Source organism: Peromyscus eremicus, chromosome 18, assembly GCF_949786415.1.
Source record: "Peromyscus eremicus chromosome 18, PerEre_H2_v1, whole genome shotgun sequence".
In the NCBI taxonomy this organism is placed as follows: domain Eukaryota; kingdom Metazoa; phylum Chordata; class Mammalia; order Rodentia; family Cricetidae; genus Peromyscus; species Peromyscus eremicus.
The window spans coordinates 39,962,562-39,989,896 of NC_081434.1; the positions used below are offsets into that span (position 1 = coordinate 39,962,562).

At 43.0% G+C, this 27,335-nt stretch overlaps 1 protein-coding gene across 1 annotated transcript in view; it reads left to right on the forward strand.

Annotated features, from left to right (window-relative positions):
• Positions 1 to 8,303: 8,303 nt before the first annotated feature.
• Stab2 (stabilin 2) overlaps positions 8,304 to 27,335 on the forward strand; it is a 169,046-nt gene continuing 150,014 nt past the window's right edge. Inside the window, exons 1-3 of the mRNA XM_059245218.1 lie at positions 8,304 to 8,408; positions 10,808 to 10,941; positions 16,467 to 16,582. Of these exons, the coding sequence (XP_059101201.1) occupies positions 8,304 to 8,408; positions 10,808 to 10,941; positions 16,467 to 16,582 (355 nt within the window). The remainder of the gene's footprint in view (positions 8,409 to 10,807; positions 10,942 to 16,466; positions 16,583 to 27,335) is intronic.

Here is a 27,335-nt window from a genome sequence, read left to right on the forward strand (position 1 = left end):
TTGTAGATCAGGCTGGCCTCGAACTCACAGAGATCCACCTGCCTCTGCCTCCTGAGTGCTGGGATTAAAAGCATGCGCCACCACTGCCTGGCTGGCCCTTGGTTATTTAGATACAAGATTCCCTTCTGTTTTACTGATCTACCAGTTGTGTGACTGGCCTAGTTGGATATCTCTACTTCCCCCAGCTTTCTGATTTGTAACATAAAGATATAATAGTATATTCCCTGGGGGAACTTTAAGGGGATTAAATAATCCAACGTAAAGGGCAGAACACACAACAAATATATGTAAACTTATTCACAATAACGCATCAACTGGAGAGGACATGTAGAAAGGTGTCGCCCTAGACTTGGTACTTAAGTGGGACAGACGGTGGCAACAAAAGACACTAGCTCAGGGAACAAGGTGTGTACTGGGAACTGAAATGGAGCAGTACAATGGAGTGGCTTCCTGCCCACACCAGCTTCAGTGTAAGGTTTCTAATGAAGGGGACAATGAAATGGAAACGGATGACAGAGAAGAGAGAGTCCATCAGTCACCAATCAGAGGCAAGAGCGAATATTTCAAGTAGAGGACAAAGCTAAGGAAAATGCCAAAGATTGGTGGGACTGAACCAGAGTATTGAATACATAGGATGGCGGGGGTGCTGGTACAATAGAGTGAACTCCTGCTGCTTCAGGATGAGACCTGAGAGAAGACCAGGGATAGCTGAGGGAAGACTCAGGCTACAGCCAGCACTTCTCTCCAAACCACTGAAGAGTTTTCACTTGGTTTACTTGTATCTGTAAGAGATCTCTGAGTGAGTGCTGTTTGCAGAAGGATTGTGGAGAGTGGAGAGAGAGAACGTAGGATGCTATTACAATAACATAGCAAGCAAACATGATGGTCTCATCCAATGAGAGATGGTGGAGACCGAAAGAAGTGACTAGATTTATGACAGGATTCTACCTGTTGATGGTAGACTCAGTAGCAACTGCTTGTATTTCTGATGAAAAAAAGAAGACAAATAAAAATGATTTGATTTGGGTATGGTGGTACACACCTGTAATCCCATCCCCAGGACCTGGATGCAAGAGGATGGGTGCAAGACCTTCCTGGGATCAATGAAACTTTGTTTAAAACAAACACTGGAGCAACTGGGTGGTAAGCATTCACTATCCCTCTGTATTAAACCATCCCTGTCTGCCATGGGATGACATTCACACAGAAACGTGTTGTAGGAATGACCACATACCCACTGTCTGCTGATTGATTAAATGACTGAATGAATGGGAAGAGGAAAAATACAGAAAGGGACATCAAGTGGTGGAGTTAAAAGAAACTTTGTCTCCTTCACAATTTTACCTGCAAGGCCAGCAACTGGCTTCCACAAAAAATAAAAATCTCACACACACACACACACACACACACACACACACACACACACACACACACCAATATTTGCTATGTGCAGAGATCTAAACTAACAGAGGAAAAGGAAAGGGCCTTGAGAGCAAGGATGCACGTGTTGGGTACATCCCTTGCTTAGGGAAGCTGACTCCTCAAAAACCCAGGATCCGATGAGTGCTCAGGAAATCCTACAGCCATGTCAGCACCTAATAGCAACCTGAAGCATTGATTTACTAGGGCAGAGCATCATGCTGAGGAACCAGGGGAGCACCATGCTAAGGAACCAGGGGAGCACCATGCTGAGGGAACAGGTGAGCACCTTGCTGAGAAAACAGGTGAGCACAGGGTCAGGCACAGGCAAGGACCTTTGTCCAAGGCTCCTTCATCCTTCTATGCATTATAGGAGGCATCACCCAGAGGCAGTGCCTTGGCCCCAGTGTGGATTCTACCCAAGACATGAGCATTCCAGTTGAAACTAGCAGACTATGGAACCTTAGTACAAGACACCTCATAATACCAATTCTCCTTTAAAAAAAAAAAAAAACCAACAGTCCCCCCAAGAAATAGCAATGAACTAAAAAATTGTCTCTCTGTGAAGATGTAAGTTTTGGAATAGTTTCTAATAACATTTGGAGCTAAATGAGTCTATGTTCAAATGCTGGCTTTAGCTGACCTTTGACCTTAAAGAATAACTGTTTGGTTTGGTTCAGCCCACCTCTGTAGGCTGGTGAAATACTGTGAGTAAAATCCCAGCATGGCAAGAAATCCTTAGCTTCAGTACCTTCCCAGTACTTTGCCTGTCTTAACGTGCTAGGATACTTATCCTTTGAAACTGTAATGTTGAGGGGTTGGATCAATCCCACATGACTTGAAGGTGGAACCTCAGTATACTAGCCAGGCAGGGTGGCACACACCTGCAATCCAACCTACTCTGGAGGTGGAGGCAAGAAGATCAGGAATTCCTGGTCACCCTTCGCTATGTAGCATGTTCGTGTAGGTTGAATTCATAGCCCTCTTCAGCTACATGCAGGCCATAAGTCATATGATGGATGCACCTCTACAGACTATATCCTTTTTCATAAAGCTTGAAGCCTCAGGCGATCCAATTTGCCCATCAGTTATGCTATACTGAAATGACAAAATCAGTAGACTGGCTAAGGGGCGATCAGTATGGGTTAAGTCACCACTTTCGGTTCTGACATGCACTGATGAGAACCTTGGCCATAGTTGTTTTGAGGTAGGGTCTCACTGTATAGCCTTGGCTGGCCAGCAGCTCTCTATGTAGACCAAGCTGGCCCGAGACAACAAGTGTGCCTCATATCCAGCATCAACCCCAGATCCTCTGTGGCCATGCCTCAGTATAACAATGAAGAGACAGCAGCCAGTTTGGGTAAGCTTTTCAATAACTGGATTAGACAAAGCAAAGACCATTATTAACTTAAACATCAGATACTAGAATGGTGGGCCACCTGAACTGGCAGAGTACTGGCCAAAGCAAGACAATCGGGACATTCGTTACTATTACAACCACACACCACCTTACTGACCTTGAATAAATCACTCAATTTCTTTAGACTTTAATTGTCATACCTACGAAAATCATACTCCTTTTCCATTCTGTTTTGCAAAATTGTAATAATATTTAAATGAGACAGTGTATGCACAAGTGTACTGGAAGCTATAAAGAACAAATCAGTATGATTTATCCAGTTCCATGTTCTCAGAAGCCAGTAAAGTGTGTGACATTCTATAAATGTTTGCTGATAAGTGGATGAAAAAAAAATCATCTACCTAATCAGAGTAAATGAAGGTACTCAGGTCAGCACCTACATATATCAACCAAATAAAATGTTATTTGGATTTTCACCTGAAGAAATCTTTAAACAGAGATGATTTCAAAACAAGATGGAAACTATGTGCTATTCTCAGTTTAGCTGGATATGTCCTTTGATTTATAAAAACACAAGATATTCTCATCCAAAGCTGGGAAAGAGGTGGGCAAGGAGAAAAAGAATGCAATACTAATCAGTAGAGAGATTTTTTTTAAATATAAGAGTTTCTTTTTAATAAATTCTATATTTGAAATATAAAAAGCCATCATTTTGTTTCAGTGTTACAATCAGATTTGAAGGAGAAGAATACTTTATACTCTGATGCGATGACAAGAATTCTGGGTAATGAGCAGACAAAAAGACTGCCCAGCTAATCCTAACACCAAGCTGTTAAACAACACTACATCCCACTGAAAAAGCCTACTCAGCAGTCATCAAGAGAGAGGGTACTCTTCTCCTGCAGGGAGGGTCTCTTCAGTACTGCCTGAAATTATGAGCTGGGATTCTGAAAACGGTGTGTGGATTCTGAGTATCCGACCCTAGCCAGAATCGACATTTTATCAGGGACCACAGATGTTATAGAAGGAAGGGTCCCACTAGGGTAGGCAGCATGTCTAAATAATTCCCGATGTTTTCTCCTGAGGGGAGTTGAGGACTTACCGTTGTTAGCATTTCTGTGACAGCGGTCGTTCCCCAAGCGCTGGTTACTTCTGATGTTCTAGGTGCTGGGAGATCTGTTGAAACCACATGGTGAAGTGGTCTTTTCTATTTTCTTTCGTTGAGTGTGTGTGTGTGTGCACATGCACATTAACTGCTAGTGTGTTGAGTATGTGTGTGCATGTCCTCCGGTGCCATCCTGGAGCTAACCTATTGGGCCAGGCTGGCTGGCCAGCCAGCCCTAGGAATCCATCAGTCTCTGCCTCCCCAACACTAGGGTAACAAGCACTCAACACTGTCCCCAGCTTTTGTTTTTATAGGTACTGGGCATGAAACTCGGGTCCCCGTGCTTGCAAAGGAAGCATTTTAACAATGGAGCTAGCCCAGTTTTTCAACTTTCTAAAGAGAGGTCCAAGAAGTTTCAGCATCTGGCTGCTATTCTCAGCTGTCTTTATTCCTTGGCTTAGCAAAAAGCTGCCAGAAGAATTAAAACACAGAGACTCAATTTATGGTGTTTTGTTCCCTGCAAAGCAGAAGATACTTCAGCTCCCTGTGGATAGTATGGCTTGCCCTACTTCACAGCTCTGTGGTCATCTCTCAATATCCAGAAGGAACTGGTTCAAATGGATGGACAAAAGCAAACGGAGTGTTTCCTCAGTCCATACTGCCCAGATTCAGAGCCCTAACCACCTGTCACCATAGTGACCCCCAAAAAGGTATACAGCCTCTCTCTGTCCCAGTCTCTCATCTGCAAAATGGCACTAATAGGGATACTATAATTAGGCTTATAGTGAATATTCAGTAAGTTAAATTCAGTTGCTTGTGTTTAAGTAAATACCTAAACGTATTAAATTAAAAATTAGATTAAGCTCATTTGGAAGATGAGCTAAGTTAATGAGTTCACAAATAGAACAGTACTAACACATGATGAAAACTACAAGTGAGTTTACCATGATGATGATGGTGATGATGGTGGTGGTGATGATGATGGTGATGATGGTGGTGGTGATGATAATAGTGATGATACCAGGTGATGGTGATGATAATGGTAATCATGATGATGGTGGTGGAGGTGATGATCATAGTCACAATTCCTTTTCCTTAACTCATACTCAAAGCACACACAAGTAAAGCACTTCACTGCACAAGATGACTGCACACTAAAACTCAGTAATAAGCATGCTACAAAACAAGGACTCCTAAATGCTAACAGCTGAACATCAACAACCCAGAACCCAATAGCCATATTCCACTCAACATCATTACCCAGGAAGCTTCCAGGCCAACACCCCATCCTGGTCCCCACAGTCACATACTACTCTTTTTCCCTTTCCCAGCATGTCAAGAGGAGATTCCTCCTGTCACCTAAGATAAAACTATGCCCTCTTGCTTTTTTTTTTTTTTTTACCACTGCAATCGACAGGCTGTGAGGGGCAAAGGGGGTAAGTCCTCATCAAGAAAGTCACAAGGAACAACAGTAGAGTCCCTTAGAGGAAGGAAGCCAGTTCCAGGTCTAAATAGAGGCTGTGAACAGCACTTCACTAGCCAGGAGAGAGATGAAATGGTGTGAATTAAAGGCTTATATTTCAAAACCAAAGAGACAGAGAGTATAAAAGTCTGCCAAAGTGGATAGGAAGTGCAGTAAGAAAAATATCAACACTCTGCCCAGGAAAGGAAGCACAGATCAGCAGACCGAGTCTGTACAAGGGGAACCCCAGGCCCCTCAGAGCTGAACAGGCAAAGAGTGGAGAGTGTGCAGGTTCTGAGATACTGCATGTTGTACAATCAGTGCTGGAGAGTGATTAATCACCCACCATGTGCATGGGACCCTCTAAGCTGCTTGCGAGTTCCAGGCATCTTGAAGAACAAAGTGACAGGGATTTGCAACAAGTTGAAGAACTGATGTTTAGAGTTCTCAAAAGAGCCCAACAAAAACAAAATTAAACAACACAGCTATGCCAACAGTTACTGCACAACGCCATGTGGGCAGAATTTTTCAATGCCTCTGATTGCTAAAGTCTGTACACGTGTCCTAAACAGGCTAACTCTCCTTCCCAATAACTTAAAAAATAAACATATCTCCCTGATAAAGTCTAGCACCATGAGAGCACCCAGTCTAGAGGTCGCTGACAGAATTATGAAAAAACAAAAAAAATCCCTCGGTCTCAAAGTTTCAGAACTTCCTCAAAGTTGAACTGTTTCTGCTTTGTTCCTGGTGCTGCTCTGCTGTAGGACTTCAATCCTTACCTGCTATCAAATAATCAATCCGGGAGGAAGACTTCCCCAGGCCACCTGGTGAGGGCGATTTTCTCCAGCACACCTATAGCATCTCCCAGAATTGAACAGTGTCTAGAAATGATAATGCGGTTCGAGTCATGATCTGTCCTGGGACAGAGCCCATTCCAAGCCTCGGATGTGTTCTTCACACCCTTCCGAAAGAAAAAACCTCAGAAAGAGACTGCCAGCAGATCTCTCTGGTATAGCAGCGGAAGGAACCCGGCTGCCGCAGCAAGTGACCTTCAGAATCTCACTGGTATCACACAGTTTCTCCTCAAGTAACAGTCCAGCGCAAAGGAAATCAACTGAAAAACCTCAAGAAGTCCTGACCTATTCTTCTCCCCTGGGAGTTCAGAGGTGGCTTCTCCGAGGTAGCCCTGGACATTAGGGGTTTTTAAGGTTCCCCCTGGGAATTCTAACAAGCAACCAAGTGGAGACTCACTGAGACACAGATAATATGACTCCCCACTTCTTACCATCTGGACCTATATTTAGGTTTAAAGGGCCTATACTAGAAAGTTCTCAGTGACTAAAGCTCAATATGACATTTTAAAAGTTCAGGGAAAGAAGGTCATATAACCAAATCTATTGCGTGAGTCTCCGAGTTAACTCAGGGTCCTATTTGTGGATGAGCCCAGATGTCATCCTTCCTGTCCTGGGTCTCACTCGGGTCCACCATGGTCTCCAGCAGGGCTGGAGATCCACCTGATGTTCATTCACTCATGAGTGTGTGAGCATCAGAAAGCAGTGGGGACGGCGTTGACTCTGGAACTGGATTTGGTCCCGGGTTAGTCATCCAAGGTACAAAGTCAAGACAGTGGCTGTCATAACACCATGGCCAGAAGCAACTTTGAGAAAGAAAGGGTTAATTTCACCTTATAGCTTACACTCTGCCATAAAAGGCTCTCAGGGCAGGAACCTGGAGCAGGAGCTGATGCAGAGGCCATGGAGGAGTGCTGCTCACTGGCTTGCTCTTTCTGGCTTGCTCAATCTGCTTTCTTATACAACCCAGGACCACCTGCCCAGGCTTGGCACTTCCCACGGTGGACCAAGGTCTCCCAACATCAGTCATTAATCAAGAAAATGCTCACAGACTTGCCTACGGGCCAATCGGTTGGAGCCATGTTCTCAGTTAAGAGTCCCTGTTCCCATACGACTCTAGCATGTGTCAAGTTGGGGGTGAGGGGTAGGTGGCCTAACTGGCATAGCTTCCTCAGTTCTCTGCCTCAGTTTCTGTATCTGTAAACCTAGGGGGAACACCCTCTACTATTTCACCAAGTATCGAGAGAATCAAGTAAGCCAGTTCACTGAGGGGAATGGAACAGGGCCTAGCAGGTGGTGACTTTTCAGTATATTCATTGTTATTTTATTCTTTTCAAGCCTGGGTTTCTGCTCCAGGCTTCATGGGGTACAGAAAAGAGGAGCACTGTCCCACTGCTCTCAAGATATTCACAACTAGCATAGGAGAGAGACAGACAGGTGGGATGCAATATGTGTGACTGGGCTTTTGTGACATGGTGCACAAAATTCAGAAGGAACAGGAGAGAAAGTCTTCCTGGAAGAGGCAGCATTAGACTCAGCCTTAGACAACTAGGTTAGACGAACGGGCTAGGTCACTCACTGTTTGAATAACCTTGAAGAGAAAAAAAAGGCAGTTGAAAACCCAACTGTTGGCACCAACATGAATTCTGACAGCCACAGGTGGATGAGGACATCACCATCTTCCAAGGCAGGGACCAGGCTTCTGGAACATTCTCTCCATGCTTGGGACTATGCACAGTGATGGGCACTCCCACAAATGCTTCCTACAGAAAATCTGAACCTTTATGTTGGAAAGACAGACCCAGGATGACCCCCAGCATGGTGTGGAAAGGGCAGCGGGCAGCGGGCACAGCCATAGGAAGGGAAGCCATCCATCTCTCAGAAATCCCAGTCAGGTCTCTGCCTCAGCCCCGTCAGGAAATCCTGTCACTCAGCCAGGACTTATATACAGCTCAGAGTAGCCGATCCCACTGCGTATAGTCACCAGGCCTCATCCACCTTCCCTTTCTAACCAGGGAAAAGAAAAGATTTAAAAGTAGACACAGACATGAGAAAGAATTCCCCAGGCACTCATCAAAGCAAGTTAAAATAGCTAAATCACCTGGCATGGGAAGGAGCAAGCTTTTCCTCAGCATGCTGCCGCCTTTAATCCCTCTCTTCCTGGGGCTGGTTGTGCAAAACACCTTGCCCTCTGCTGAAGCCGCAGGACTGGTAAGATCAATTTTCCTGTTTTATTCCTTGCTAACTTTCACAATGTTCTCTAGATGTCTTTGTTTTCCCACATGATCTTGGGCGAAAAGCCCTGCCTGGACTTGATAAAAATCAGGGAAACTTTACAAGAATAAGAGCCTAATCTGAGATGCTGTCTTTGTGGGGTGGGCTGACTTGGCCATTTCTTGCTGGCTGTGCTGATTCTGTGGCTGGAATCTCTGAGTTTAGTGCTGATGTTTCTCTTGCCTGGCAGAGCTGCATGTTCTGGGTTTTGTCTGGACCACCTGATCACTGTGGGTACCTGCGATCCCATCTTTCCAAATGTAGAAACCAAGCGAGCCTGTGGGAAAATGACCAGGGGAATTCCAGGGTACATTGATGATGTCTTGTTAACGAAAGCAAGCATCAGAAACATTTCCAAAACCCGTCAGGCCCTCACACATGCTTCCTGCCTTCCTCAGGCTGTAGTGGAGGACCATGGAGACCTTTCTTTGGGCCTCATTCACTGCATCAGTATAAGGACCCCAGAGAAGCTCACAAGGGTCCCATCGCAGGATGAGGTTGAATCTCAGTGAGCAGCAATCTCAGGTGATTGAAGATGGATTTGGAGTGTCTGGTCTCAGCAGCAGACAGCTGCTGCGGCAGTCAGTCCCCTCCAGCTGTGCTCTCAGGGCACTTTCCTGAGAACATGGCAGATACCACGATGGGTACCTCTCCAGCCCAGACGCTGGAGAAGAGTACATTTGATCTGTGACTGCGCGGTGTTTCAGGGCGGTCCACTACACTAGCGTTAAGCAAGTGAGTTAACCCCTCCAAGCTTCCATTGCTCCCAAGACAGGGTTCTGCACATGGTAGGCAGGGATTGCTGTCACCACTCACTTCAGCGTGGAGGACTTGCTTCTGGGCAGGCACTCAGCCTTGAGCACTGTTCAAAGCTGAGTTTGTTCTTCGGTAGGCTCAAGCTTATAAAATGAGTCACTCCATTTAAAGACGGTAATTTGAAAGTCAGACAAATATATAAACAGTCGTGTAAACTTGGTATGTAGATGAGGATGACCTTGAATGTCTGATCTTCCTGCCTTTACCTCTTGAGTGATAGAATTCTAGGCCTGCACCACAAACTCATGATGTTATGCAGTACTGGGGATTAAACCCGGGGCTTTGTGCGTGCTGGGCAAGTACTCTATGAACTGAGCTACATCCCCAGCCCAAAGAATTTCTTTAAAAGAGAGTTAAATTGGGCATATTAAGAAGGAAAATCAACATGACATCAATTTATCCATCTATCCAGAAAGAAACTCCAGTGTAAATGAAAGCCTGTTCTTAGAAAACTTGAATCATGTCCCAACAGTTAAAGGGAGTGTTGCATTATTTTACAAATAATGTCCAAGGGCACACTGGCTCACGATGATCACCAAACGAAAGATTCCAGTAAAAGCAGAGGTTGTTTTCTCTGTGCCGCTTGGGGACTGTAGAAAGGGCTAATTAAGGAATCAAAAGGCTGATAGCTCATAGGTGACTTTGGACAAGTCATTGCATATTCCAAATTATCTTCAGTCCTCACCTCCACCACCTCTGTAACAAGAGGTGTGACCCTTGCCCTACTCTCTGAAGTAATAAGAATGACACCTTTGGGAGTCAGCACAGCCATACGGTGTTCTGTGAATAGAAGGTGTCCTCCTCTGCAGACCTACACGTCCTGGTGAACTCAGAGGTGATGATGATGTTTCCATCACATCTAACCAGTGCTGGGCTGCTAGGATAACAAAGAAATATGAGACATGGCCCTGTACTGCCTGGAATTCTTAAATAGAGAGCAAATGTGCCCTTGGATATTACTTCTAGAGTGTTCTGTTTTGCAACAGTCTGTGGAAGAAAATGATCATGCCCGGATGAATTTCAGATTTAGCCTAACAGCAGAGGAGTCAGCTTCTGATGAAATAACTGCCTGTTTATATATATATATACATTGTTCACAATTTGCACCTCTTGGCAAGTCAGTTTCCACATACCAAAACCTCTTAACTGAAGTTATTTAAAGGAAACCATTTACCCAAGCAATTCTCAGCTAGAAACATCTTGGTTTTCCAAGTCCTTTCACAACTAAGCAGACTAAGCAAAGGCTCTGGATCCTTCAGGAAGAACCAAGATAAGAGTCAAATGTTTCAAACAAAAGGTAGCAATCACAAAAGGCAGTTCAAAGCCAAAGTGCTAACACACTGGAATTCAAGCCAGATGCAATGCTCTGCGGGATCTCTCGCTAAAAAAGCCCGTTGATACCAATCATCCTCATTGCCATTCCTGACTTTAGTGAAGTGAAGCAGGTAGACAAGTATTCCTACCAGATACTTTCACAGCTCCAATAACAGGAATGGGTGTTCTTTGCTGTATTTGCACAGGCAAAAAGGTGTGACAAGAAGTCTTTTCTAACGATCAGGACGGAGTGCCAAGCCTGCTCGGTTAACATTGCAGCCAAGTGTCCAGACGGTTACACCAAGATTACCAATGACTCTTTTGGAGTTCGAGACTGCAGGTACGTATTATGAGAAGATGAATGTGTCCACGTTTTGGTACCCTAAGAACTGTGACTCCAAATTGGAACATCCTGTCTCAAACATTGCAAAGTAGTTCCAGGATTTATCTCTTGCTCTAAGACTATACTGAGCCCAAACTTAGGTAACTCACAATCTATAGACTTGAGTCTAAGTCTTTCTGACTATTGACTCACACTTAAATACAAACTTCTGTTGTACATAAACACTCTCCTTGCTCTTGCCCTTCTATGGTTTTCAACTGGAGTCTCGTTTCATTTGAAAACGGTTCCAGACCTGGGGAGACGGCTCAGTGGATGTGAGTATGAGAACCGGAGGTCAGATCCCCAGCACCCACGTAAGAGAACAGGTGAAGCTCCAGATGCCTGTGACCCAGCACTGAGAGCTAGAGAACGATGGGTCCCTGCACTGGTCTGCCAGCCTAGCCCAAATGGCAAGTTTCCAGGTCGGTGAGAGACCTTCTCTCAAGGAGACAAGGTGGAGAGTAACAGAAGAAAACACCTGACATCCTGCCCTGGCCTCTATCCATGAGCATGAGCATACATACCTGCTCACTCATATGCACGCAACACACACACACACACACACACACACACACACACACACACACACCATAGATAGATGGATGGATAAATGGATGGATGGACGGACGGACGGACAGACAGACAGGTAGATTAGATAGATAGATAGATAGATAGATAGATAGATAGATAGATAGATAGATAGATAGATAGATAGATAGATAGATAGACAGAGAGAGAGAGAGAGAGAGAGAGAGAGAGAGAGAGAGAGAGAGAGAGAGATGATAGAAAGAACAGGGTTCTAATTTGAACATGTTAAAAAAAAAACATGTAGGTTGCCTTGACTACATTTTAAGATTCTGTCTCAAAAGCAAAATAAATTTGCTAAGCCTTGGGTCTGGTATTTATTTTGCTAATAAACTGTGGAACCTGATACTAATTAGAACCCAAAGATGTAGGATAGAAAAAGAAAAAATTTTAGCATTGTTGAATTGCCTGTCTATGTTCTTAAAGGTCACTTCTGATCCAGAACTCTCATAATTCAAGACTGGTCCTCTCAAAAGGGGACAAGTGGGCTGCACTCCTAGTAACAGGTGTAGGCTCAAAGGCAAACACAACTTGTTATTTATTCACCTAACCAATTTAGAAATTGGGCATTGTGCAATGAGTTAAGTTTTAATTTACGTATTATATACATGTGTACATGTTTGTGGGTATTTATGTGGTTTGGGGTTTTTTTTGGTGTGTGTGTGTGTGTGTGTGTGTGTGTGTGTGTGTGTGTGTGGTTCATTCACACGTGAGGACAGAGGCTGACAATGGATGTGTTCCACAACCACTGTCCATCTTACCTGTTGAGACAAGGTCTCTCTCTGAAGCTGGAGCTCACTGATTCAGCTGGAAGAGCTGTCCAGAGAACTCTGGGAAGCCTCTGGTCTCTGTTCCTCCAGGCTACAGCTACCGGAGGGCACCACGATGCCCAGCTTTTTATGTGGGTACTAGGCACCCAGCCTCAGGTCCTCATGCTTGTACAGCAGACACTTTACCAACTGAGCCATCTCCCAGCCGAAATGAGTTCATTTTTAATTCAAGAATGACAAATTACTATTTTTAACATGAATGAAATGGAACTTCAGCATTGTTTTATAACAATATTTTATGTTCACAATTGCCTAGTATGATCACATCATATTATGAACCAAAGTTTCTCAATATTAACTGGTCTAGAATTAGCAAGTACATGCATCAGTTAACCAATGAATTACTGAGTGAGAATACATTTGCTGTGGCTCTCGTTTTTTATTAAGATCGTATCAAAGTTCAAGGTTAAACTTATATGGCTTCTTACTAAGAAAGTTTTGTACTCTTTTACTCTTTTGATAAGGGTCAAGATGAGCACTGGGTTATATGTACCCCAGCAACTATGACTACTACTATTACTATCAACACAAACACACACACACACACACACACACACACACACACACTAAAATTTTTCATGGATACTGCTCGTTTTAGAATGGAAGACTGGTCTGTCATTCATTTATGCTAAAACAAACAAACAAAAACAAAACCTGATTGGTTCTTTTGTTTTATTTTACTGTGTATTTTTGATGTTTCAAGAACTTGCGTTATAGAGGTGTGATTAACATAAAAGGCTGAACCTGTTCAGTGCGTACAATTCAATGCACTTAGAGATCAGTACACCTGCAACCCCATGTCCACTAGTTCCCCGTCAACACACCCATGGCTTCCATCTGTTTCACTGTGTCCTCTTTTTCTCCATGACGAGACCACTACCCACAATCCCCCATCTTTGCAAACGGTAAACATACAGTTTCAAGTTAATATGATTGTTAGCTACAGGCATAGACTTCACAATAGACTTCTAGAACTTTCACAACCAGAGCTTTGTACCCTCTGACAAATACCTCACTTCTCAACTCATTTAACCCCCGACAACCACTTCATGCTCTGCTGCTATCCATTTACCCATCCGAGGTTCCTTGTGTCGGTAGGATCAGGTAGGATTTGCCTTTCTGTGTTTGGCCTTTTTCTCTTAGTGTGCTACCACCAAGTTAATCCATGTTGCTTACGAATTGCATAATCTCAGAGCCGGAGAGATGGTTCCACAGTCAAGAGTACCGACTGCTCTCCCAGAGGGACTAGGTTCAACTCCTAGCACCCATGTGGTGGTTCACAACTGTATGTAATTCCTGTCCCGAAAGATCTGATGTCTTCTTCTGGCCTCCATGGGCACCGCACACACATAGTGCAAAACACTCACACAAATAAAAAAAATAAAGACAAAATTTTAAAAGCAAATTGCATGATCTCCTATCTTAAGGCTAACTAATATTCCAATTCATATGCAGTGTTCAATATTCTCTGTGACATATGCATGGTTTTTTTCTTTATCCATTCATCCATCAGTGAAAGCTTAGAATGTTGTGGCTGTTGTGAATAATGCTATAATTAAGATGGAAATATAAACTATATATGTATACACACACACACATATATATGTATGTATATGTATATATGAAATCTTCATATCATTTCCCTGACTATATTCTCAGATGTACGGTTGATAGGTCATATGACAGCTATATTTTTTAATATTTTGAAGAGCTGTTTTACACAGTGGCTGCACTGACTGACATTGCTATCAACAGTGAAAAATTCTCTTTTCTCCACATCCACCAGTATTTGCATTATGGGGCCTTAGACAAAACTCACCTAATGGGTGTGAGATCACATTCACTGTGCTTTCAGATAGAGTCTTCCGGGTTATAGATACACGTTCATACATTCGTGGGCTCTGTTTTTATCCTCCGAGAAGTTAAGGCCTCCATCTCTGCTGTGAGTTCCCTCTGTCCCCTTCCTGTAGAGATACCCCTGCCGGCATAGTCAACCTTTCAGAGACTGTCGGTGCCATCCCTGACTTAACTATGCACACAGCAGATGTCTGCTGTATTGTTGGTCAGCTGCGTTTTAGGAACTGCTCAGGAAAAACCTTCTCCCACCCTGATCTTTTGTTTTGTTTTGTTTTTTGTATCTGTTTTTATTTTATGTATATGGGTGTCTTGCTGGCATGGATGTCTGTGCACCATGTGCTTACAATACCACCTCCAAAGGCTAGAAGACAGTGTCAGATCCCCTGGAACTGGAATTACAGATGGTTATGAGCCACATTGTTGGTGCTGGGAACTTAACCTGGGTACTCTGGAAGAGCAGCAAGTGCTTTTAACTGCTGAGTTAACTTTCCAACACACACACACACACACACACACACACACACACACACACACACTATTCTCAACAACAGCGCAGGTGAAAGACTAAGGAGACCCTATTCATTAAAGATGGTCTGCACCCTGAAGTCTTACCCTAGAATGAGCCAGACCCCAGAGACCCCCATAAGCAGAAAGTAGCCATCAGGCTCCATAGAGTTGTAGTCTAGAGCGGTACCTCACTTGCTGCTAGAAATTGTTCTAAGGGATGTACCAGAGTGTTTCCTGCACAGGTGGTGGAGTGCACGTCACTAACTACACTGTAGCATCTCGGCGGTAGAATTTCTTTGCAGAAATGGTGTCCGCGATGAATGTGCTAATCTAAAGAAAGAGGTTTATGTTCAATCTGCAGACCCTTGTGTATCATATAACTCGTTATCTTCCCTTCTTGCACAGGCTGATAGAAGGCTCAGCAACAGATTGAGGGCCACTTCTAGACTCTTCCAAGATGTATTATCATCATTCATTTTATTTAATAACTTCTGATAACAGATTATATACTCCCTGTGTACTGGTTTTTTGTCAACATGGCACAAACTAGAGTCACCTTGAAGGAGAGAATCTCAGCTGAGAAATTTCCTCCGTCAGGTTGGCCTATGGACATGTCTATGGGGCATTTTCTTGATTGATAATTGATGATGTAGGACTCAGGCCCTTGTAGGTAGTACCACCCCTGGGCCAGCGGTCCTGGGTTGTGTAAGAAATCAGGCTGAGCAAGCCAGTAAGCAGCATTCCTCCATGGTCTCTGCTCCAGTTTCTGCCCTGATTTGCCTCAGTGGTGGACTGAGAAGTGTGTCAGCCAACTCGACCCCTTTACTCCCCCAAGGTGCTTTGGATCATGTTGTTTATCATAGCAATAGATAAACCAACCAGATAGCAATAGATAAACCAACCAGATAGCAATAGATAAACCAACTACATAGCAATAGATAAACCAACCAGATAGCAATAGATAAACCAACCAGATAGCAATAGATAAACCAACCAGATAGCAATAGATAAACCAACTACATAGCAATAGATAAACCAACCAGATAGCAATAGATAAACCAACCAGATAGCAATAGATAAACCAACTACATAGCAATAGATAAACCAACTACATAGCAATAGATAAACCAACTAGATAGCAATAGATAAACCAACTAGATAGCAATAGATAAACAACTAGACAGCAATAGATAAACCAACTAGCAAAAGCAAACTAGAACACCCTTCATTTTCATTGTTTCTTAATTTTTATTTGGCCATCTATAACAATTAAGAATAATTCATGATTAAGCTTATTCTACCTAGCAAGCTAAATTGTGTGTGTGTGTGTGTGTGTGTGTGTGTGTGTGTGTGTGTGTGTGTGTGTATTAAAAGCCTAAATTAAAATCTAGGACTTAGCATGGATAAGATGGTACCATGAGTAAAAGCACTTGCCATACAAGCCTGATGGTCTGAGTCTGATCCTCAGAACCTATATAAAGGTGGAAGGAAAGAACCAATTCCACAAAGTCATCCTCTGACCTCCACATGCATTCATGCTCTAGCAAATGTACACATATATACATACACACACACACACCATATACATATAACAACAAATTAATTGAATAAATAAATAAATAATAAAATCTAGGACAACCCCACCACCTAGAGTTAACTCTACTCTTATAGTCATGAGTTCACATCCTCTCTTTGTTCTCCAAGGTACTCCATTGAGATCAGAACATACTCCCTGTCTGTCCCTGGATGCCGCCATATATGTAGGAAGGACTACCTACAACCTCTATGTTGTCCAGGCCACTGGGGCCCAGACTGCATGGGTAAGTGACACAATCTTTGGATTTTGAAACTTGCTTTTCCAATTCCCAAGAAATATGATAGGAAGGAAATCCAGTGAAAGAAGAATGTGAGTATGATTTTTAAGAAGTTGACATTTCATTTATATGTAGAAAATCCCTCTTTCCCCATTAACTTTTATATAGGAATCTGATCTCTCTTCAAAAGAATTCCTTGGAACCAAGCCTATTCCTATAGCTCTAGTACTTGGGAGGCTGAGGCAAAAGAATCATGATTTCAAGGCCAACCTGGGTTGCAAAGCAAATTTTAGACCAACCTAGGATATATAGCAAGACCTTGTCTCCAAAGTAAAAAGGAGAGGATGAAAAAATAAAAGAAAAAGAAATCTTTTATAAGTCATAAAAATATGCAATTGGGCCGGGCGGTGGTGGCGCACGCCTTTAATCCCAGCACTCGGGAGGCAGAGCCAGGCGGATCTCTGTGAGTTCGAGGCCAGCCTGGGCTACCAAGTGAGTTCTAGGAAAGGCACAAAGCTACACAGAGAAACCCTGTCTCGAAAAACCAAAAAATAAAAAAATTAAAAAAAAATAAAAAAATAAAAATAAAAAAATGCAATTGGGAGAATATACATATACCATACACATGTGTATAATGGAGATCATATGTTTATGTGTATATATGACACATATGTATGTATGTATATATATAAAAAGGTAATGTTCAAAGAAAGAACATTGGACATTTGTAATACCAAAATAACTTTTCTTAAGAAGAAACTTCATCACAAGTTCTCAAAGACTTAATATTGTCTTTATCCATATCAAAAACAACCATGAAGCATTTTAAAATTTTACATCTAAGGATTTTATATGTCAAAAACTATAATGTTGACCTTAAAGGACACACTGTGAGAAACTGTGTAGAGGTAATGAATAGTATGTGGGGTTATATGAAATTGTATGCATACAATGTATCTTGGTTGGTTGGTTGGTTGGTTGGTTGGTCGGTCGGTTGGTTCCTTGGTAGTTGGTCAGTCAGTTGGTTGGTTTGTTGTTTGGTTGGTTGATTTCATTCATCAGCTTGATTCAAGCTAGAGCCATCTGGAAAAAGTTAATTTTTTTAATTTTTTTAATTCTGAGAAAATGCCTTCAACAGATTGGCCTACTTATAGGCAAGTCTATGGGGAATTTTCTTGATTGAGAACTTATGTGAGAGGGTCCAGCCTACTATGGGCAGTGCTGCTCTGGACAGGTGATACTGGGGGTGGGGGGTACAGAAAAGCAGGCTGAGTATGGAAAGGCAGGCGAGGCAGCAAGCAGCACTCCTCCATGGTCTCTGCTTCAATTCCTTCCTCCAGGTTTCTGCCCCACTTCCTTGGGTGATGGGCTGTGACACGGAAGTGTAAACCAAATAACTGTTCCTTTTGCCAATTTGCTTTGTGTTATATTCATCACAGCACTAGAGAGCTAGCTAGCCCAGCATATATGCATAAAAATTAACTGCAACCAGGTTCCACTGGAGGAAGGTCCTAGACAACGATAAACCCAGGCTTCTGTGACCCATCACAACATTTGCTGGCTGAAACTGATTATAGATGTCAATACCCAAATATTTATTGACTGGATCTTTTCTGTGGTATGCAAATTTTATGAGCCCCTCCCCATTGGGGGTGGTCAAAAATCTGAAAATTTTAATTCACGGATTAGCCACTTGTTCCCTCGCTTCTAAGCCAGTATGGAAATATCCCCCTGGGATCCACAAGGAGGCGTGTTCTCCTCTGCTTTGTTTCTGCCTGACTAAATAACGGTGCATGGCCTCTGAAGTTCAGAAAGGTCTTCCCAAAGACAGAGAAGGGGAAGGATGGCAACTCACACACTGGCACACAGAGACTCTAAGTGTCTGGGTTAATTTTGATCTTGATGCTTTTCTACCCACCTTCTAAATACGTGAGCTCATTTTATGCACAAAACTGTGTCTTCTGTTTGTTTTCCCATGACTAATGACTAAATGAATGATGGCTTCCACTCCGTCCACATTACTGGCATTAGGTATAGGGGTGCCCTTGGCTGTCCATCACCTGATGTGACTTCTGAATATTCCCATCTGACTAGGAAGACTCAGGTATTTGAAGAGCGTGTCTTCCCAGTTTCCCCGTGGTATGCTAAGTGATGCAGCAGGCACCAAAGGCTACTGTATTTCTCTCTTGTCCTCTACCTAGAGCCGAGCTTGTCAAGGAAAGAGGAGGGCAGAGGAAGCTGCAGTGTCTCTGACTCCTCTCTTGGTGTCTTCACCTTCCCTAGCCAAGGCCTGGAGCGTGTTTCTTGCCCTGGGAAGATAAAGCTTTGGGATTTAGACATCCTGGCCATTCCAGTCATTGCTCTATTCCAGCCTTACTCTGTATTCTGATTTCATTTCTGTTTCCATAACAAAATACTCGGACAAAAACAAACTTGGGGGAGAAAGGGGCTTACTTCATCTTATAATTTCCGATTACAGCCATCATTGTGGGGAAGTCAAGGCAGGAACTTCACAGAGTTAATCAAATACACAGTCGAGAGCAGAAGGGAAGAAATACATGCACGTTCTCTTGCTTGCTCATGCTCAGCTTGATTTCCTCCCTCTTAGACAGTTCATGATCCCCTGCTTAGGGAATAGTGTCCTCCACACTGTGCAGGTCTTTGATTAACTTAAGACGATCCTCCCACCACCATAGACAAGTCCAAAGGCCGGACTAACGTGGATAATCCCTCACTGACGCTCTCTTCCCAGGTGATTCTAAGTTATGGTTATGTCAAGTTGCTAAACATCACACCTGCCTGCAGTACAGCATACTTCTGTAACTCTAGTGTACCAGACCCAAGTGCTGAACTCAGTTATCTTTACTGTAGCTCCCGTGCTTTCAGAGTTCAAGGACGGCTTTTGGTGCCAAACATATCCATGACTGCAACCGCTTCTCATAGCCTTCCTGATAGACTAGAAAGAGTGTTTACATTTGCTTTTATCTTTCTATCTCATAAAAACTAAAATGATGCAGTTATTGGCCTGCCATAGCATAGACAAGAACAAGTTTTTTTCTGAGATGTATTAGGAAAGTTAGTGTGTCCAATAGAAAGAATGGCAGACTACATGCAGGCTATGTGAGAGCATATTTCTCTGAGCCTTTTATTAGCCATGGACATCATCTAAAACACGAGCTGCAAACAGGACTCAAATCCTTAGCAGTCATCATCACCACGCTATGCCATGTGCTAGCAGATATGGCAAGGTTCTCCCCTGGGATCATCAGTGCTAAAAATGATTTTTTTTTAAATACTCAGGCATTTCCTCTCAGAGCAGGCTCACGGTCAGAGAGGCAAAACATGACAATGGATGCCTGACATCAATTCTGTTGTTTGCTGGTGAGGTCCAAGGGTGCTTCCCTTTATCTCCATGCTGCAAACATTCCAAGCTTCCTTCCTTCAGCTCAGGAAGAAGATAAACCCTTCCTTGGCCGCCTGCTTTACCGTGCCCACTTTGTGGCCGTAACAAGTCTGATCTTGACTATCGCTTCACATTTCCGCAAGGACAAGGCCAGCTCGGGACTGCTGACACGGGTCCATCCCTCTGCTCTGAGGAAGCACATTCCCATCCTCCCCATGACCTCGCATTGGAGGCAGATGGGGTACCGGCTTCCTTTACGGTGTGACAACAAACACATCCGTCTGCAGCATCTCTGGCTCACTGTGAGAAGTTCTTCTACAATGCCTGATTCTGGAGATAGCGGATCAATCCTGAAAACTCAGAAAACACCAAAAGCAAAATGGAAAAAAAAAGGAATTACTCATCATCTTCTAAAAATAAGAATAAGGCATGCATTCTCACTGAGGGGAAAATAGCTTCCTAACAGAGGGAAGATGTTTTTACTTCAATTGAATCTGACTCACTCTAATTAAAATTACTGCCTCTTTTTCAAACATGCATGTAGAGAAACGTATTTTTAACTAAGCAGCTTAATCACATTTGAACAGAATTTTGCTCTGCAGCACAGGCTGTCCCAAACCTCACTATGTAACCCAGGCTGGCCTTGAAGCCCAGGCAATCTTCTTGCCTCAGCCTCCAGATTGGTCAGGTTACAGACATGCTCCACCACGTTTGGCACTGAGTAGCCAACACCCTACTTGAGATGAAACCCACTGTTTTTCATTTATACATCCTTTTTCTTTTTCTTTAGTCGTGAATGCAAAGGTTTTGTACAACTCAAGTAACAGAGTCTGAACGGGTGCAAAGGAGTCACACACACTAAAGCTCACTTGTGATCCTAGTAATCCATTTCAAAGAGAAATTGCCTTCTTAAAATTTAGTTAGTTGTATGTGTATGTGTGTTTATCTGTTGGAATTAATGCCCATCACATGCATGTGGTGTCCACAGAGGCCAGAAGAGGGTGTTGGATCTCTCTCTGGAACTGGAGTTACCGATGATTGGGAGCCACCAGATATGGGTTCTGGGAACAGAACCCAGGTCCTCCATAGGAGCATTCAGCTCTCTTAGCCACCATGCCATCTCTTCGGCCCCTAAAGGAGAAATGGTCTGCTTTTTTCTTTCCAGCTATATTCGGTGCTGTTTTCGGTGGTATATTTTGTGCTGTGTTATTTGCATTCCTTAGCTCTCCCTTCCCACTTTGTACAGCTTGCTGGACACCACACATTTCACAAACACATAATGAAGCTATGGATAAAGAGCCATTCTGGTCTGTCAATTTGTACGAGCTTTGAGGGATAAACTATTCGGAGTTCTCATGAGGAACTTAGCTCGCATCTGTTTCCCAGGCAGACAGTTCCAGCGGGTGATGCCTGGAATCTCAGGGTATGTTTTTGACTAGTGTTGTGCCCTGAGCTCAAGTTGCCTGAGCTAGGCAGACTCTTAAAAGATAAGGCTCCAGGGAGGCCCCTAACTCTCGCTGGGCAGGAAATGCATTGTCTTATTTTAAGACAACAGGCCAGCTGGCGGTGTGCTGACAGCTCCTGATACATGAGAGAAACCTTGACACAGAGGCCACCCACCAGCAGTGACCTAAGGGAACCGTGATAATGACCTCAAAATGTCTCGTCAGCGCCTTCAGCCTCACAAGGCATCACAAATATGCCCCTGAAGCAAATTCTATGATTGCTGTTTCAAGCGGGGTTGCTGAGAATGTCAATTTTGATATCTGCACTTTTTTTTCTTTTTTTTTTTTTTTTTTTTGGTTTTTCGAGACAGGGTTTCTCTGTGTAGTTTTGGTGCCTGTCCTGGAGCTCTCTCTGTAGACCAGGCTGGCCTCAAACTCACAGAGATCTGCCTGGCTCTGCCTCCCGAGTGCTGGGATTGAAGGTGTGTGCCACCACCACCCAGCTTGCCGTCCACATTCTTAGTGGAGTCCCCGAGGTGACACAGAATTATTTCAGATGCAGGAAAGAAATATTCACTTTTGCTTTAATAAGTAGTTTTCATGTGTTATTAAAAGACCCCACTTGTACTATGAGGATTCTCTCTATCCCAATACTCACACTATCTGTTTTTCCAAAGCTCCTTCCAGGGCTGGCCAACCCATAAAAAGAAAGCATTTATTGATCATCTACTATGTGTTGCACATAATCACATATAGATTAAGGCTTGCCTCTAGTCACATATGCCATAATCCATAACCCTGTATATCACAGACAAGTCAGAGAGACTGACATAAACGTGTGAGAAACCAGTTGTACAAGGATCCCAGGTGAGGATGCCATGACTTTGAAGAGATTGTCACTTGCCCTGTGGCCTGCCTAATCATTTCCAAAAGGCCCAACCCCCTGGCATCGTCACACTGGAGTCAGGGACTTGACACAGCAATGTGTGGGGGACACATTACCTAACAATAAAATTTCAAACTCGCCAGTTGTAAGCTGGACCAGGATAAAGTCATTCCTACAGAGAAAATTGTCCCATTTCCTACAGTGTTTGATGCTGGGGCTTTAGGAAAACCCCTAGGGGACAAACACTTCCCCCAGGCCTTCATTCTTAGCATAGCTGTAGGCAAACATCCCAATGGCGGATGGCTGTGAGCCTATGGAAGGCCACTCATTAAAGATCGACACTCATTGAGTCTCCTCTTCAGAAATAAGTCTTGCCAGTCCCTTCTGTCCTGGCTAGACATTATTTTACTTTCCCCGGAAAACACAAAGAGAAACCACTGCCAGCTCAGAAAGCAACACTAAGCACGCAACAAGCATTAAATGAATCAATCGGCTGAGTCAGTGATTGGTGAAAACCTGTACACCAGGGGAAATAATGTAGGGAAAAATCATAAGCAATCATGCAGAGAAGCAGTCACAGACTGAAGTCAGAGCTGGAGAGAATTTTCTATGAGGCTCACGGATGTGTGACTTCGTTATCTGACCCCTCTGTGCTTCCGTTTCCTTAGGTCAAATGATAAGAATAATCACTCCATGAGGTCTGTGGGGGATAGTGCCTGTAATGTCATTCTGTTCAGGATCTAGAAAGAAAACAACAACAACAATAATAATAATAATAATAATAATAATAATAATAAACAAAAGGCAGGAACTGGAAATGTGGATCAGTGTCAGAGGCATGCACAAGGGCCTAGGTTCCACCTCAGTGCTAAAAAGATAGATGGATAGATAGATGATAGATAGATAGATAGATAGATAGATAGATAGATAGATAGATAGATAGAAGATAGATAGATAGATAGATAGATAGATAGATAGATAGATAGATAGGAATGATAGATGAGAAGTAAATAGGTTGATTGATTAATTGATTGAGTGATTGACTGATTGATACATAGATAGTGATCAGTAGAGGATTGATATCAGGGGCACCATCAAATAGAAGCAGATGAATAAAGAAACCTTTTTTAAAGGCAACATTTGGCCCCTGCCTGGCACAGCTCTGATTTGCTAAATGGTTGTTTAAACACTGAACAAACTCTTCCTGGACACTCCCATTCAGTTACAATGATACCTCAGCATTTATCTGTAAAGATACAGAGACCAAAGGTAGGAAATGTTTAAATATACACATGTGGGCGAGGAATGTAGCTTAGGTGGTAGAGTGTGTGTCCATCGTGAATAGGGTCCTGGGGTTGATCTCATGCATTACAACAAATAAATAAACACACACTTCTGACTCTTAGAACTGTTTTCACGCTAGTGGTATAAACTATAGAAAAAGACACTGTGTTCATAGAAGAAAGATCAGTCGCTTACAGGAACACTGGTTACCTATTTCTAACCTGACATTGACGCACTCACCAGTTCTAAGGGACATTTTTTCACGTATTCTTCAGTCATAATTTACTTACAATAAAATTCTTCCCTAGTAGGATGTATTCACTTAATCTTTTTAAAAAGCTTTTCTTTCCCTCCTCTTCCTCCTGTGTTGGTGTGTGTGTGTGTGTGTGTGTGTGTGTGTGTGTGTGTGTGCATAGGGTCTTATGTGTTGGAGATCCTTGATTAAAACTGATACAGTTATATTTTTATTGCTTTAGCCATTTTAGTAAGTATTGAATAAACATTTTATAATTAATTTTAATTTACATTTTTAGTGTATGTATTTCTTTTTTATAACATTCTTATTTATTCAGACAGTTTTAAATAAAATAAATCAAAACGTCCCCACTCAGTGAACACATGTGCCAAGGTTCATTACAGAGAGACCTCTGGGTTCAGTTTTTCTCTTATTAAGTTTGGAAAGTTCTTTAAATATATTAGATACAGGGTGCTTATTGAATTTGTAACTTACAAATACTTCCCCACGGTCCAGGTCTCATCTTTGTGCTCTCCTAACAACACCTTTGAAAGGAAAACCTTCCCCATCACAAAAAGGCCAGCAAAGGTTTTTTTTTATATCATGTGTTCTTAAATAGTGTTCTTTCTATCATGTCTTGGAATCTTTGACTCACCTAGCATCTCATAGGTTTTCTTCTAGAAGCTTTACAGTTGTAGGTTTTATATTTAGGTCATGGTAGCCTTTTTGTCTGGGTAAAGATAAGGATCAAAGCCCATTTCCAATTATTTCCAATAATTCCAGCAACATTTGTGGGAGGTGTTGTTGTTGCTTTTGGGTTTTGGCTCTGTGCTTGTGTGTGTATGTGTGACAGATAGCATGTAACCCAAGCTGGCTTCAAACTCAGTATGTAGCTGAGAATCACCTGGAACTCTTGGCCTTCTAACTCCACCCCTGATGTATGTGCTATCACACCCAGCTCCAACAGCATTTCTTCAGAAGAGTCTCCACGCACTTCACTGCCTCAGTACTGTATAGAAAACAGTTAACCATGTTGTGGTTCTCGTGTGGGCTCAGTTCTGCATGGCTGGTCCTACACCAGTACTATGCTCTATCAACTTATCTGGCTTTGTGGTAAAATTGCTCTCACTTATCCCCCTGCCTCATGGAACCTGGGTAGTGTATGTCCTCCAGCTCGGACTCTCTCCAAGTCAGTCTGGTTACTCCAGCATCTTCACCTTTTCATTCAGTGTCTGGTTGTTAATTTCTACTGTAACATTGTGTTAGGGTTTAATTGATGTCATCATGCCTCTATACATCATTTAATCCCATTGCGGTCAGAAAGCAACCTTTGTATGATTTCAGTCTCTGAATCTGTAGACTAAAAATTCCAAAATATCATCCATCTTGGGAAATGTTCCATTTTCTCTTATAAAAAGGATGTGATCTGCAGCCCTTAGGCAATGCGCTATTAATGTCAGTTAAGTGGAGTTGATTGACAGGGCTGTTCAAGGCTTCTCTATTGTGAAAAATACGATGATCACTTATTGCATCAATTATTGAAAGAACTGTGTTGAAATCTGTGACTCTGTGGATTTAAATATTTCTTCTTGAAGTTTTATGGAATTTTGTTTCATGTACTGTGACTATTGCCAGGTTCATTAAAACTATTATTTATATCTTTTTGATGAGCTGATATCATAACATTATGAAATTCTCTTTCTAATCCCTGGTTTTTAAAAAAATGTCCCATTCTGAATGAACTTGTCTGATGAATTCCACCCACCCCAGCTTTCTTGTGATTGGTGGTGTCTTAATACTTTTCTATTGCTGTAAAAAAAAAAAAAAAAGCCATGAGCTGGGCGGTGGTGGCGCATGCCTTTAATCCCAGCACTCGGGAGGCAGAGCCAGGCAGATCTCTATGAGTTTGAGGCCAGCCTGGGCTACAGAGTGAGTTCCAGGAAAGTCGCAAAGCTACACAGAGAAACCCTGTCTTGAAAAACAAAACAAACAAAATAAAAAAGAAGAAGAAGCCATGACCAAGGTAATTTACAAAACAAAGTGTTTAATTGGGACTTTCTTACAGTTTCGGAGGGTGAGCGCATAACCATCATGGCAGGAAGCATGGTGGTAGGCAGGCAGGCATGGTGCTGGAGCAGTAGCTGAGAGCTTACATCTTATTCACAAGCTGGAAGCAGGGGGCAGAGGCAGAGAAGACAGAGACTGGGCCTGGCATGGGCTTTTGAAACTTGAAGCCCACCTCCAGTGACACATCTCCAACGAGGCCACACCTCCTAATCCTTTCCAAAACACCAAGTTGACACCAGTCTACTCTACATGGTGGGTTTCAGACCAGCCAAGGCAACACAGTGAGACCCTGCCTCAAAAATAAGAAAGAAATAAAGTGAATCTTTCATGACAGAATATAGTTAGTTCTTAACATTTCTTGCATGTGTATGTGTGTGTGGTCTGCACTGGTGTACGCACGTATGAGCACATGTATATGGAGGCCGGAGATAGATGTTGGGAGGCTTCCTCAGTCACTCTCCACCATTGAGGTAGAGCCTCTCAGTTAATCCGGACGTCACCCATGCAGCTAGTCTAGCTAGCTGGCTTGCCCTGAGATCCCTGCCTCTGTCTGGCACCTATGTGGGTTCAAGGGATCCGAACTCCGGTCCTCACTCTGCAAGGCAAGTGCTTTTCCACTGAGCCAAGTCCCAGGTTCAGTTCTTAACTTTCCGTCTAGTGTGCTAACCCACACCTTTTGGTTAAGGTGTTGGGACACTTATACAGAATACAGCAGGCTGACATCCACTGCTCTGCGTGTTGTCCACTGTGTGCAACTGCTCTGCTGCTCCGTCTCCTTCTTCGCCTCCAATCCTGCCTCACCTTCTTTATTGACTTGCTTGCTGCCCTGTTTATTTAGGGGAGTTAAGCATCTGCTTTTAGGTGTGTAAGAGCACCTTTCACTTTCTGTGGTCTGACTTCAGGCCATATTGCACCACACCATGCCCAGGCATCCACGGCGTCACACTTCCATCTCTGAATCCCAGGCTGGCCCCTCTGGTCCTCCGCACCTTACCGCAGTGTGTTAGAAGCCCCGTGACACAGCACTAGCAATGTGGCCTTGACCAGCCGTTCTTCAGATGGTTTAGAAATGGTATCCCATCCCTTTGTGTACCTACATGTCTCTCTCTGCTGTCACTTTGTGTCATCCTAGCCAATTAATTACATTTCTCTTTCAGCTTTTGTGTATCTGAAAAGAGTATTCATCATGCCTTTGTTCTTTACAGATATTGTTGCTTTAGGTGTTTGGTTTTTTTTTTTTTAGATTGGCAATGGTGTTTCTGGTCTAGTACTTTAAAGATAAATGCTCCACTGTCCTCCAGGTGGAATTGAGTCCAGCACAGGAGCTGTTGTCATGGTAACGTGACTCTCTTATCAACGTGTTGGCTTCGCCTGCTTGTAAGATGTTCTCCTTGTCATCGATTTTAAGTAGTTTTGTAGTGGTGTGAGATTTTCATCAC